This window comes from Ambystoma mexicanum, chromosome 11 (assembly GCF_040938575.1).
Source record: "Ambystoma mexicanum isolate Mex_15411 chromosome 11, UKY_AmexF1_1, whole genome shotgun sequence".
NCBI classification, from domain to species: Eukaryota; Metazoa; Chordata; class Amphibia; order Caudata; family Ambystomatidae; genus Ambystoma; species Ambystoma mexicanum.
The window spans coordinates 761,113,432-761,126,219 of NC_090934.1; the positions used below are offsets into that span (position 1 = coordinate 761,113,432).

General features: G+C 47.0%; 1 protein-coding gene across 4 annotated transcripts in view; it reads left to right on the forward strand.

Moving 5' to 3' along the window:
* Positions 1 to 12,788, forward strand: part of SBF2 (SET binding factor 2) — a 2,983,421-nt gene that overhangs the window by 2,801,557 nt on the left and 169,076 nt on the right. For all 4 annotated transcript variants that reach the window (XM_069623660.1, XM_069623661.1, XM_069623662.1 and 1 more), the window contains one exon: positions 3,327 to 3,453. In XM_069623660.1, the coding sequence (XP_069479761.1) occupies positions 3,327 to 3,453 (127 nt within the window). The remainder of the gene's footprint in view (positions 1 to 3,326; positions 3,454 to 12,788) is intronic.

Below are 12,788 nucleotides of genomic sequence, written 5' to 3' on the forward strand. Positions count from 1 at the left end.
ACAATACTCAGGAGGTTGAGAAATACCACCTGACGTGTCAGAGAAGCCCACAAACCCTGTTGATCAAACAGGGACCCAGGAAGGCTAAAACAGCAAAGGGAGGATAACTTAATACATAAGACTCCTGACAAGGGACAAGTAGGAATAGGGATTACAGAATAGTGAGGAAAACATAGGGATTCACACAGGAGTTGGCTACCTACAACAGCACACCACACCTAATAATCAATAGGGAATAAAGGGAGAAGTGCAAGAGAAACCTGGAACTAACTCCAAGAGAAAGTAGAGGAACAGGAGCAGGGAAAACGAAATTACAAGGGCAAAACCTCCCTCCTCCCCACCCAGGGAGGAAAGGCAATATGGGACTAAATGCTAAATCTATTAATGAGGAGTGACTAAAGACCCAAGGTTTCACTGCAGAATAGGGCAACATCAAAGGAATAAACACAGACAAACTGAGTTGCACAGAAAAAGGAAAGCACTAGGGAAGTGCTGACTGCAAAACAGAGGAAGACAGAAAGGGAATCCCGGAAGCAGAAATTACCAATAAGTACACTAAACTCGAAATCCATGGAAAGGGGAACAAGAAAATTGAAACTAGGAACTATACACTAAGCTAAGAACCAGGAACAAGGGACCAGTCAAAAACAGGAACACTGTATCATTGACCGGTGCTGGACTGAAGCAAACAGAGGCTTTTAAACCTGGCTAATGAGCACATGCATCAGGTGTGCTGCTTGCTGCACCTGCCAGCCAGAGGTGCTGCTCATCCTCCACCCAACCTTGTTCTGCAAGGGTGGAGATGAAGCAGTGGGTCAGGCATTCATGGAAGCATAGTCTTTAGATTAAAGCAGCATACTCGCTGCCAAAATCCTGGAATGGATCTGGAATGGAAGTAACATGGAAAATAAAGATTTAGCGCTCCCAATTCACCACAGCACTGTTGCGCAAGGTCTGGAAGGTGAGTCCAGTTGGGACTAAACTCCAAATCAGGCCCCAAAGTGGCGGGAACAGGAGTGAAATGAGTAAATTGTAACACCGCCTGTGCTCCAGACCTCACCTAAACACTGTTCATCTCCTCCTGAAATTGCCCTTCCTGCCCCAGAGTTCCCTAGCTCGCTAAGTCAACTGCCCCTTTTGGCCATTCTCTACCCAAAATACTATGGTGGGGGACAGGGCTTCCTGTGCAAGTCTATAAGAAGCCTTCTAACCCCACCCCCCTTTTCAAACTCCATTCTCCTGCAGTTAGCCATATGCTCAGACAGGTTGCTTGCTCCAGAGTTCTGCTCTGGGGGAGTCTTTGTGTAAATCGGTGCTGGGGAGTGTTTCCAGGTACCCCCTGTTCCCCTGCAGTGTCTCGCTAGTTCTATTTCTTTGATTACTGCCAACAGCTCCTTGGTAGTCTATCTGGGTGTTTTTGGATGTTAGTTTTGTGTCTACTTTCGTTTCCGGAGATGACACGCCAGTGCATTTCCATTTTGGAGCAGGTCCCATTCCTTTGGCTCCAGGCTGGGTGTTGTCGGTTGCACACAGGTGCATTCTGATCGTGGTAGTTCAGTTTTCCCTTCAGCTTGTAGTTCTTCCATGGTCCCGTGATTCTTGTCTGGCTTCCAAGGGAACAAGTGCTTGCTGCAGTTGCTGTGCTCGGAAGTAGAAGAGGCCTATCCATGCCAGAGGCATGTAGGAACAGGGACAGTGGCAGCAACAGCCCAGCATGTATTTCCAACGGCCTCCTTACAGGGTCATATCCATGACTGTCACATTACCGCTGGTTTGTGTGTATATCTGTGTGCATGCAGCTGCACAGTAATTACTGAAGAAATATGTAGTATCTATCATTTTCTATTGCCAGCTGATTTCACACCACCACCAAGTTTCATATAGTCACTAGAGTATTTTGACAGTGGCAATGAGATTGTTGAAACCATTGGTATATGCCCTTTGTACTTGACTTCTTGGTGAATCAATTTTATTAAAAAATGTATTTAAATACTAATAAAATTAGGAAATATGATTGTGTACAGTTTTTGTAGTTTCATTTTTTAACAAATATGGTTTGAGTATCTAAGATTGATCTGAATAGCTCCCTGGACATCTCCATGTAATCAGCCCATTCATTGAAATGTGTAGCGCAAGATAGGCAATTAGGCTGCTCAAATGCAGTACTACAGTTGTAGAAGTGCTCTTAAAATATCTCCAAGAACATTGCCCATTCAGAGCAGTGGCTGGGAGCAACAGTGTAACTGCCGAAGAGAAGGGGAGAGCGGGTCAGAGAAGAAGCAGTATGGTATTATGGAGCAGAAGTAATGCTAGCTGTTGTCCCTTACCCTCTTCCGTATGTGCCATCACCAGGACCATAAGGTGGGTGGGATCAAATGGCTGTGGTTACTGAACGACTCGGCATCTGTCCAGGATTCTAACTGCATTCTGCTTACCGGCCATCGTGTTGCTTTTCAGATCTGTACTTGACCTGGAAGAGGATCCTGGCCTTTGCCCTGGTCCCAGGATGCTCACGTGCTCAGTTCCCCTTGCTTGTCTGTTCATCTGCAACACGTGGCCGGGGTATGTGGCAGAACTGTTCGAGGGTGTGAATGAAAGCCTTTGCGATTCAAGCATGGCGAATGGAAAGCGTCACTGGCTGCAACGTCCAGCCACGCAACCTAGAAAGCACATTCACCCTTTACCTTCCCGTGCCCAACCCTGCACTTGCTAGTCGCTGCAAAAAGTAACCTGTGGCAACATGAACATACTCGGTAATGCCCAGTGCCTCACGCTAGAGATGCCTCCCGCACAATGAACGTTCTTTATGAAGCTCCTCTTATGCCAGGAGCTATGCCAGCGCTAGATCAGATGCCCACAATACATGATCCATTAACGCAGGGGCGTTGCTAGGTCTGGAAAAGATATGGGGCTAAGCTAATGTCGGGACTGGCGGGATTCGGGGCTAGCTATAGCCTTTTGGTTGTATTCCCTGAGCTTCTATCCGGGCTACAACCAAAAGACCCTCCCCCCAGCAACGCCTCTGCATTAACACCAATGAGTTGCTGGCTAAGTCAGGCTTCCATTGAGTTCTGGTCACATGCTGCTTGCTTATCAAGCTGTATGTGGCCACTTGGTCAGAAAGCAGCATGCAGGAGCTATTTCAGGAATGCCGAATCTCATGGAGCCGAAGGCTTTGTTACATTTTTTGGTGGTGGTTTCGTATGATGCTAACTATTCAGAAGGTTAAGCCACAGTATACATTCCACCCCTTATCACACGTTATCTTGCTGGCCTTTGACTGTTTTCTTAAAGCTAATGCCATTGTTTTCTTAATGTTTTTTTAGGTTCACAATCAGTATCCCACCGAGTTTGAGTTCAATCAGTACTATCTGAAGTTCTTGGCATTCCATCACGTCTCCAACAGGTTCAAGACTTTCCTTCTGGACTCGGACTACGAACGATTAGAGCATGGTGCGTGCGTTTTCTTTAAGAGTCGCCTATCTTACATGTTTGCATGTTGCGAGAGATGTGAACGTCGACGCGATCCGTCTGCTTGCTGTGGTGCTTTTGAGTGAACGGAGCCAAGCTTGACTGTGTGACGCGCACACCCAGTGCTCGCCAAAGAGGCCAAACAGCACCCACACAGGCACCATCGTGCATACCTGGCTTCCCGATGATCTCCTAAGATCAGACTCCAATGACTTGCCGCTTGGATGTTGAACGTGTGCCATTCTTTTCTGATGAAATAGCAGTCAGTGGACTTGATAATTGATGTGGTGAAACATGTAATAGCTTATAGACCGTGGGAGCAGTCATTATCAGAGGATAATGACGCCAACCTCAAGCTATAAGCCGAGGTGAATTCGAGGGTCATCAAGGGATGATGATGCTTCCTGAGCTCTATATGGCTATCAGCACATAGTGGTGATATCATTATAGGTTTTGAAATTGTGGTGGTGAAATAAAAAAAACATTTTTATAGTGAGAAAAGTAAATAAAGAAAATGTGATAGCAAGTTAAATGTGGATTCATATTTAAATAAAAAACTTTGTCTTTAGAAGGTAAGCCTTTCAATGTGATTTTAAACTGGGTTGAACTGTACAGTTTTACAATGAGCATGTATTCGGTGTACCATAAAAGAGAATGGTTTTCCTGCGTGAAAGTGAAAGCTTTGTTCCATGCATTGTTCCATGTTTTATCTTTTAATTTTGTGTGTTAAATTGGAGAGTCTACTTCAAAGAAATCTTGCTGGGTAATTGCATTGCTGTTTTTTGATGCAGAGAATCTTTCTGCTGTTTCCCAGTCGGCTTCTGAATTCAACATTCTTCTATTGCAGTCAATACAAGTATTTATTGCCTGCATTCCGGACATCCTTAGCGGCTGAGTGGAGGTCAATAACATCCAGCATGTGCGAAGTTGCACGTTGCCTTAATTGTGGATATATAATTTCATGTTTCTTGCTTCTACAGTGCTTGGGTCGCTCTAAGACTACTTCAATGCTCTGTAAGTGAAGTAAGGTTACAAGTGCATGGACGTTCCATGCTTTAAAAACACTTGTTATTGTTTCCTTTGAATTGCCTTGCTAGTCTGTTAGTATGCATTTACAGTGCTACTTGTTCACTCCACTCGGAGTCGGAACAGCTCACCACACAGTGCCAACATTAGAAGGCTCAGACACTGAGCTGCAAGACAACGTGTCTTTACTCCTACATTAACCCCAATCTGAACGCCTGGAAACTTGCCCGCCTCCCTTTCTGCCCACTCCGCTCCCGTTCCGCCCACCCCGCTCCCCGTGCTCTTTGGCTCACGCCCACTCATATGATGCACCCACATGAAATTCTACAACCTCCCCCCTTTATAACTATGCACTCAACTTCATTCCATTTCTTCAATTAATCTTTTTGTCCGAGTCTTAGCCCCGTAGGGACGTCCACCTCTTGCACTAGGCTGAAGTGTTCAGAGGGGTTCCAACAATTATGCTCAGACTCCTCGCCATCCCCATCAGACAGTTCCTTCATGTCTTGGGCTGCAGCTCCTTCGCACCATCTCTCTCTCTCCACTCATCCCTTCAGGGAAGCTGCGGAAGTGTGAGGAGTTCCCTGTTTTCGTCCTCTGTCCATCCTCTGCTGTCACCATGGACCCCTTTACGTGCCTGACAATTAGCAGCGTACTGCTGAATGCTGCTGTGTGTTTATGGGAGTGGGGTTGTCTCACGACTACAATGTCACCTTCCTGAATGTCCCCTTCCTGTGCTCTTCATTGGCCATCCGCATAATGCTTTATGCTTACATTAGCCTAAGCATCTCGTTCCCTCATTTCGTCATCGTTCACATATCTTTCTCCAGGCAGTGTGATGTGGGGCAGGTGCGTTCAAACATTTCATCCAAACATGACCTCCACCGGTGTTTTCCCTGTGGTGCTATGCAGGGTATTCCGATAGTCTTTCAGGAGCTGATATAATATTTTCTCCACCGCCTCTCCGGTCAGGTGCATGGATCTCTTGACGTTGCCCATGAACCTTTTTCAACTGTTCCATTGGTGTGAAGCTACAACAGCATAACTTTCCTTTGCCTGAAACCCATATACTCTGTAAACGTTTTTAAGTTGTGTCTCGTGAAGGGGGGACCGTTGTCCGACTTTACCACTCAGGGTACACCGGAGGCTGTAAACATTTTGTTTAACTCTGGGATTGTGTGACATGCCGCCATGGATATCTGTATATCGGGATATCTGGAATGTTCATCCACTGCCACCAGCACGTGTTCACCTCCCACCACTAGTCCAAAGAAATCAATGGCCACTACGTCCCATGGGTGTTCAGGCAGCTCCGTCATCTGGAGGGGTTTAGGGCGAGTGTGTGGATTTAGGATAGCACATGGGGGACAATCTTTTAGCAATGCCTCCACTTGGCCACCCATGTGTGGGAACCAGATTTTCTGATGCAAAGGTCTTTCTGTAAACAATGCCCCTGTGGCCCTAATCTGCCATCACCAACACCTTCCTTTTTAAGCTATAAGGTATCTCATTGCGGGTTACTTTTAGCAGCAGCCCTTCCTCTGCCCATGTTAGTTCATCCCTCACCAGTACTAGCCTCTGAACCTTGCTTTGTGTTTCTAGAGACGTGTCTTTCCCGATTCTCTTTGCAAGCTTCCATTTTCCTGATTGCAAACAGCGCAGAATGATTTGCAAAACTGGGTTGCTTTCTGATTCCTGAGCTATCTGCATGATGTCAATCCCCTCCGGCATGGCCTCCTTAATAGCATAGTTTATATATTGGTCTGCAATCAACGCCTTTGGGTCTGCAGTTGGGACAGGGTGGCAGGACAAGAAGTGTGCTGGATTCTCCTCCTTCCCTGACCGGTGTACTTTGCAGAATTTACAGCCCTAAAGGCACAGCCCCCACCTGGCAATTTTGGGAGGCATCTTTGCCTGTCGATTTCCAAACATTAATAGAAGTGCTCGGAAGTCTGTTACCACTGTAAAAGGCTTCCCGTACAGGAACAAGTGAACAAGTGATCACAGGCCCACAAAACTGCTAGTCCCTCCTTTTCGGCCTGCGAGTAAGCCTGTTCCGTGGACGACAGACTCCTGCTGGCATATGACAGAATGTGCCTCTTGTGCCTCTTGTTGGGTGCTTCTGGGTCAACTTGGGCCACAATGGCTCCTAGTCCCACGGGACTGGCATCCACTGTGAGTTCTGTTTCTCTAGCCGGGTTGAAGTACACCATGTTGTCTGCAGCCGAGATGCGTTCTGACACTCCTACGACCACTCGAAAACCCCTTACTTCCTCGTAAACATTCATAGGGGTTCGGTCACCAATGTAAAGTTCTGTTTGTATCTCATACAGTAACTGGCAAGACCCAGAAAAGAGCGCAAATCAGACACATTTGTTGGGGTCTTAGCACTCGTTAGCATTCCTTGTGCTGAGAATATATGCATGAAAAACTGTTGATGCCCCTTCCGAGACTCAAACTTCTCCTTGTTCAGGGTGAGATTTGCAGCCTCCAATGCCATGCACACTCCCACCGGGGTATTGTCATGCTGTTCTTGATCTTTGCCGAACACCAAGATGTCGTTGCAGTAATTTAAGCAATTTGGAATGTGCTTGATGACATTGTTAATTTCTGATTGGAATATTTTGGCTGCCGATGATACTCCAAAACGTAGTCTCTTATACCTAAAAAGTCCTGAGTGAGTGATGAAGGTAGTAATATATTGTTGTTCTTTGTTTAACTCCAACTGATGGCACCCCTTGTTGAGGTCTAATTTGGAGAAAATCTGAGCCCCATTTAGCAAGTGTATCATGTCCGTTATTCTTGGGGCTTGATGCCTCTCTCTCTCTCTCTCTCAGAATTGCTTTGTTCGGTCTGCACATGTCGACACAGATTCTGATATTGTGTGAACCTTTCTTGTGAACTGGGACTATGGGCGAGACCCATGGGATGGGACCATCCTCCGGCTCAATGATGTCTTGTTCTAACAAGTGAAGCAGTTCCTCGGTTGTTTGGATACCCCTGTAATGCTGTGTCACTGGGCACACCTCTGTGTTGATGTGCAGACTTATCTGCCTGTCCTTAAGCTTTCCAAGACCTTTGAACAGTTCGGGGAAAAGTTGTTCCATCTTGTATTGTGTGTCAATGTATTTGTGATCCATGAGTCGATATGATATGTGGATCTACCCCAAGTCCTTGGCAGCCCTGAAACTGACAATGCACCCACTTTTAGCAGCGGTCCCCAACACGTGTATGGGTAGTGTTTTTGATAGTCCTTTGTACTTGCATTCCACCATGAAGTACCCTTTGCATGGTAATGGCATCCGAGACCCATATGTATAAATGTTTACATCCTCCAGGTTTCAACCTTAGGGCCTTGTAGATTTTCTCATACACCTCTTCATTGATAACATTCACTGTAGCTCCTGTGTCTGAGGTGTTCCTCAGACAGACCTTGTATCTGTAAGAGTAGTATGGGCTGTGTTCTTTAGCCGTGGGGTTTCCCAGGGCATGTAGGTAGCCATTCCTTTTCGTTTCTTCCTGCTGGATTGTCTGGTTTTCTGTCTCCTCTGGAACGCTTCAGCCGATGAACCACTAGATACACTGTCTGAGGTGGACTGTTCTACTAGGTATCTCACGTACCTCTGGGGCTTCCATTTTGCCCTCAGCCTTGATGAATTACAGGCTTGCTACTCCGGCAGCTGTTTCTCATCTCTGCGATTCCCTTCTCCTTGTGACGTCTGAGAAGGGTGTCATATGGTGCTTGCTGGTCTACTTGTGGTCTGATCATTTTCTCCCTTGACCTGGTAGGCCCTCCTTGCGAGATATCGCCTTGGGGCTGACTGTGCAACATACTGCTTTGAAGAGTTCCTTCCCCTCCACATGCAGTGCATTGTTTCCCTATTGCCGGGCATACACCCTCATGTGGGTATTCATAGCTGCAACGATAGCAAAAAGGGTCGCTGTGACGATATGATGTTGACGGTGCAGTGAACTTTTGAATGGACTCCAATGCCGTCGTCGATACCTTGACCTTACCCATGTCCTCCACCTGTTGTTCCAGAGCTGTTTCTGACCTGGCCAGCTTCAAAATGTCCAGAGAGCGCTGTTTCTGAAGCAAGTGTTTGAGAAATACGGGAGACTTGTTGAAATCACAGTGCTTCATTCTCAGTCGCATCACCAATGTGTCCATCGACACCCCTTTATTGCGGTTTGGTGTTGTGAAAAACATGACATTCGTAATCCACATTGGTGTGTGGAGTGAAATAGTCAGTGAGGGCCTCTCTGAAGCCTGTGTATGAGTCAGTGGTGCTGGCCTGAAGTTAGTCTACCTTATCTCTTACATTCACCCAACTGCTAGGTGTAGTAGGTCATGCTTCATTTCATCTTCTAGAGGGCCAATTGCTCTCACGTATACTTTGAAATCTCTCATCCACCTTTTCCATCTCGGCCCCAAGGTGCCGGTCTCACTTAGGTCAAAGTAGCCTGGTAGCTGCATGACTTGGTTCTCTTGCCATTTTGAGGGTAGGCCCCCCTTGTGGTGTAGGCAGCGGAGTTGCAGGCGCCCCCGCCTGGTCCTGATCTGATATGGCCACCATACCTGGTTCAGCTCGTCAGCTTGGCTTTGGAAGCTATGCGTGTGCGTTGGTCCCTGCTCCAGGAGCGGATTTGTGGGCCACCTTCCCCCTTGAACTTGTTCCAATATTAACCACAGATGGGCACACTTGGAGATGTGGACCTGTCCATTTCCAGCAATCACTACAGCGTCTGCACTGAATGGGGCCTGATTACCCAGCCATATTCTTCATGCTGATTTAACAGCGCTCCTTGACGTTTCCACCTTCGTTGTTCTCTTTTCTTTTTTCTTTTCCTTGTCAGTGCCTCCCCCCAGCCTCCTCACATATGGGGATGGCTAGTTCAAACCTGCCAGGTGACATAGCGCACCTGGGTTTCCATGTCGCAGGGATTATACTGGCACCGGAGCACTCCAGTGGCCCCTCCGACATCGCTGCTTGTGCACCCTGCACCACAACGTGTGCAGCACTCGCAGGCCCACTGTGACCTTGTCCATAATGTTGACTCCACTTGGGGTCAGAACAAAAGCTCAATGCATGGCGCCAACTTAGATACAAGAAGGCGCGGACACAGAGCTGCAAGACATGTCTTTACTCCTACGTTAGCAGCCCTAATCTGAACTCCCCGAAACCCCCCCCCTCCTTTTGGATGCTTGTCACTGCCTTGCTGATCGCAGGATAAATAGTCCGGTGTGCTGAGGCATGGATTCCCACTAAAAGAACTGAGATTCTGGTACATCATTTAGCCATGAATTTCAAAGACTGTCAGAGTCCTAAAACCATCCAGGAAAATGTATTACCCCTGCTGGTCGCCGACTCGTCCAATGCACCTTTATGTAACTGAAGGAAAGGAATTAAAGAACCGAACTGTGACAGTTTAACAAGTCCAAGGTATTTTTACTAATTTAACGTCTCGGCACAAAGGAACGATTGGCCCCTCTCCTGCAGAAGTGGATTCCATGTCCTACCGTAATGTGGAGTCTTTTATAAAAGGTCCAGGGCCCACACAATGCTTTACTGCAGAACATGACGAGACCCCTCCACTGTTCCCGGTTATCGTCAACCGTCCGGCTAATGTTAGTGGCAGCTTGCTTTCCACCCCTTCACCCAAAGCCTGATTCTGCAGAAGTGGATTCCATATCCTACCGTAATGATGAGTCCTCCATAAAATGGCTAGGGACCTCATACTGATCTAAGTGAGGACATGACGAAGCCTCTGCACCGATTCCTGACATCTTCAGCCTCCTGGCTAATGTTAGTGGCAGCTCTTCATCCTTTCACCCAAAGCCTGATCCTGACCACCATGTTGCACATAAGGATCCCAAGCTAGCTACCTTGAAGGTTGCATTATTGAACAAACACCCACTCTCTTGTGAAACACGCAGTAGAACATTGTGATTATATCACCAACTTCAATCTGGACCTCCTCGCGTAAGTAAATCATGGCTTCATGAGGCAGCCGCTCATGCTTCCACCCTTGCTACCCCAGAGGGGTATAATTTACTCAGGGCTGACCAGGTTGGCACTTACGGTGGGGGGGGGACGCAACTTTTCTTTAAAAATGCACTTACTGTTCATACCTCCAAGATCTCGCCTATTAATAACAGTGAGGTCCTTCTTGTTAAACATATCCTAGATTGTTACACGTCCATTAGCCTCTTGGTCCTATAGAGACCTCCATGCAAGATGCCCAATTTTGAGGAGCAACTCTTAGCCTGTTGCATTGAAATACTGAAACCCTCAGGCCCTTTTTTATTCCTGGGTGATTTCAACCTATAGGCTAAGAATGGCCAAAACTCCGACGCCATATCCCTTACCCATTCCCTTGAAGCGCTAGGTCTTAGCCAACATGTTAAGACTGCCACCCACCAGGGTGGCAATATTCTTGACTGGATCTTGAGTTTCAACTTCAATTTCTTCTCTGGTAATATATACCTGCCATTGGTCCGACCATCATAAAATCTCCTTTGACCTACTACCATCCGTACTTTTGTTACATACACCCAAGCCGAGTAAAATAACTAAACTGCCATCCCGCATTTTGCTAAGTTTCACCCCTTGGGGGTGTTGACTATTTGGTATCTACTTTCCAACAGGCAAATCGGAAGGTGGTAGATAAGCTATCCCTTTTACGAGAAAAAACTGTAAAAGATAAAAACAGAAGAAACATCTGGTTTAATACAGAGATCATTGAAGCCAGAAAATACAAACGAGCCAATGAAGGGCTATGGCGGCAAAACCTTTTGTCCCAAAACTCATGGTAAATACAAAGAAATCTGTTCTCCGTTATAAGCAATCTATTTTGACAGCTAAGCAAACCAGCTACAATGATAGAATCAGCGAAGGGTGCTCTTTTCTATCCTACGGGAGCTAGAAGGAAAAAGAGACCCATGATTGCCAAATGTGACTGCTGGTGCCAAGCAACCCAGGACAAACTGACCAAAAAGGTTTCACGCTATCAGCAGTCTATAAAAGCATGTCCATTGTTCCTGGAGTGTCTTTGCTGCCCCACCATCAGTTAAACTATACACCCAACCTCTGGAAGACCAGCCTTTGCTTTCCTTTTCTCAGGTCTCAGTGAGGTTCAGATTACTCTAGCCAGCATGAAACCCACTTCCTGCCTGGGCAACATCTGCCCAGCCTACATGGTCAGGGAGTCTGTCTCCCTCATACCATGGATAACCAGGATAATTGTAACGCTCACCTGATTCTCGCAGAGGCGCCGGTCTTGACTGGGCGACTACCGTATCTTCAAAGGTGATGTGTAGCACCCGGTTGGCTCTTTGGGCTGGACCTCTGTGCACTGTATGCCTGACGTGTAGAGTAAGATGTCTGCAGATAGAAAATATGGGGTTAATGAACTGGGGTTATTGGGGTGTCCCTATCTCTTTCCTCTTCTCCTCTCCTGTAGACCCCAAAGGTTAACGCTCTCACCTTAGGTAAGTGAATGCCGAGCTCTCCATCTGCCTCGGGGCAGGGTGCTGTAGCCAGTTTCTTCACTGGATAGGTAGCGCAGGCCTCTTGACTTCAGAGGACTGCTGTCCGTCGTCTACTGCACGAACGGTAAGTTTTGAGTCATTCAAATGTCTTTTTAAAGTCTTTAGTAATGATGTCTCTTGTTTTGCAGGGTTCCGGCGATGGCGGATGACGGGCTGAAGTGAGTTGAAGATGGAGCCCGTGTGATGAATAGAAGCGCCTGGAAGCACGTGAGTAAGCGCTTGTTGCCTGCTTCACGATGCGCTCTAACTGTCTTTTTATTTTGCAGGTATGAGTTCGAAGCGGCTGCAGGGTGCCGGAATACCCACTGGATTAGATGTGGAAAGGAGTAATGGCACGTGAGTATTAAAGTTCCCCAATGTCTTTAAACGCACCTTGTTTTGTCTTTCAGATGCGGATGCAGCGCCGAAGGCCTCCGGAGCGTGCGAAGAGTTGGTAAGCCTTTGCCTTTCCGATGCCGGAATGCTAACCTGTTCTTTCTTGTCTTTATAGGTGTTGCTGAAGACTGGATTCAGGATGGTAAGCCTTTGCCTTTCAGATGCCGGAATGCTAACCTGTTCTTTCTTGTCTTTATAGGTGTTGCTGAAGACTGGATTCTGGATGGTAAGCCTTTTTCCTTAGGCCCAGGACTGGATGCAGAAGACACGATGAGCTTCCTGCTGCAGAGGGTGCAGAATAACGCAAAGCAAGATTCATCCACCGGGTGTGGTTTAAATAGCCTCCTGTAGTGCTTAGGTGTCT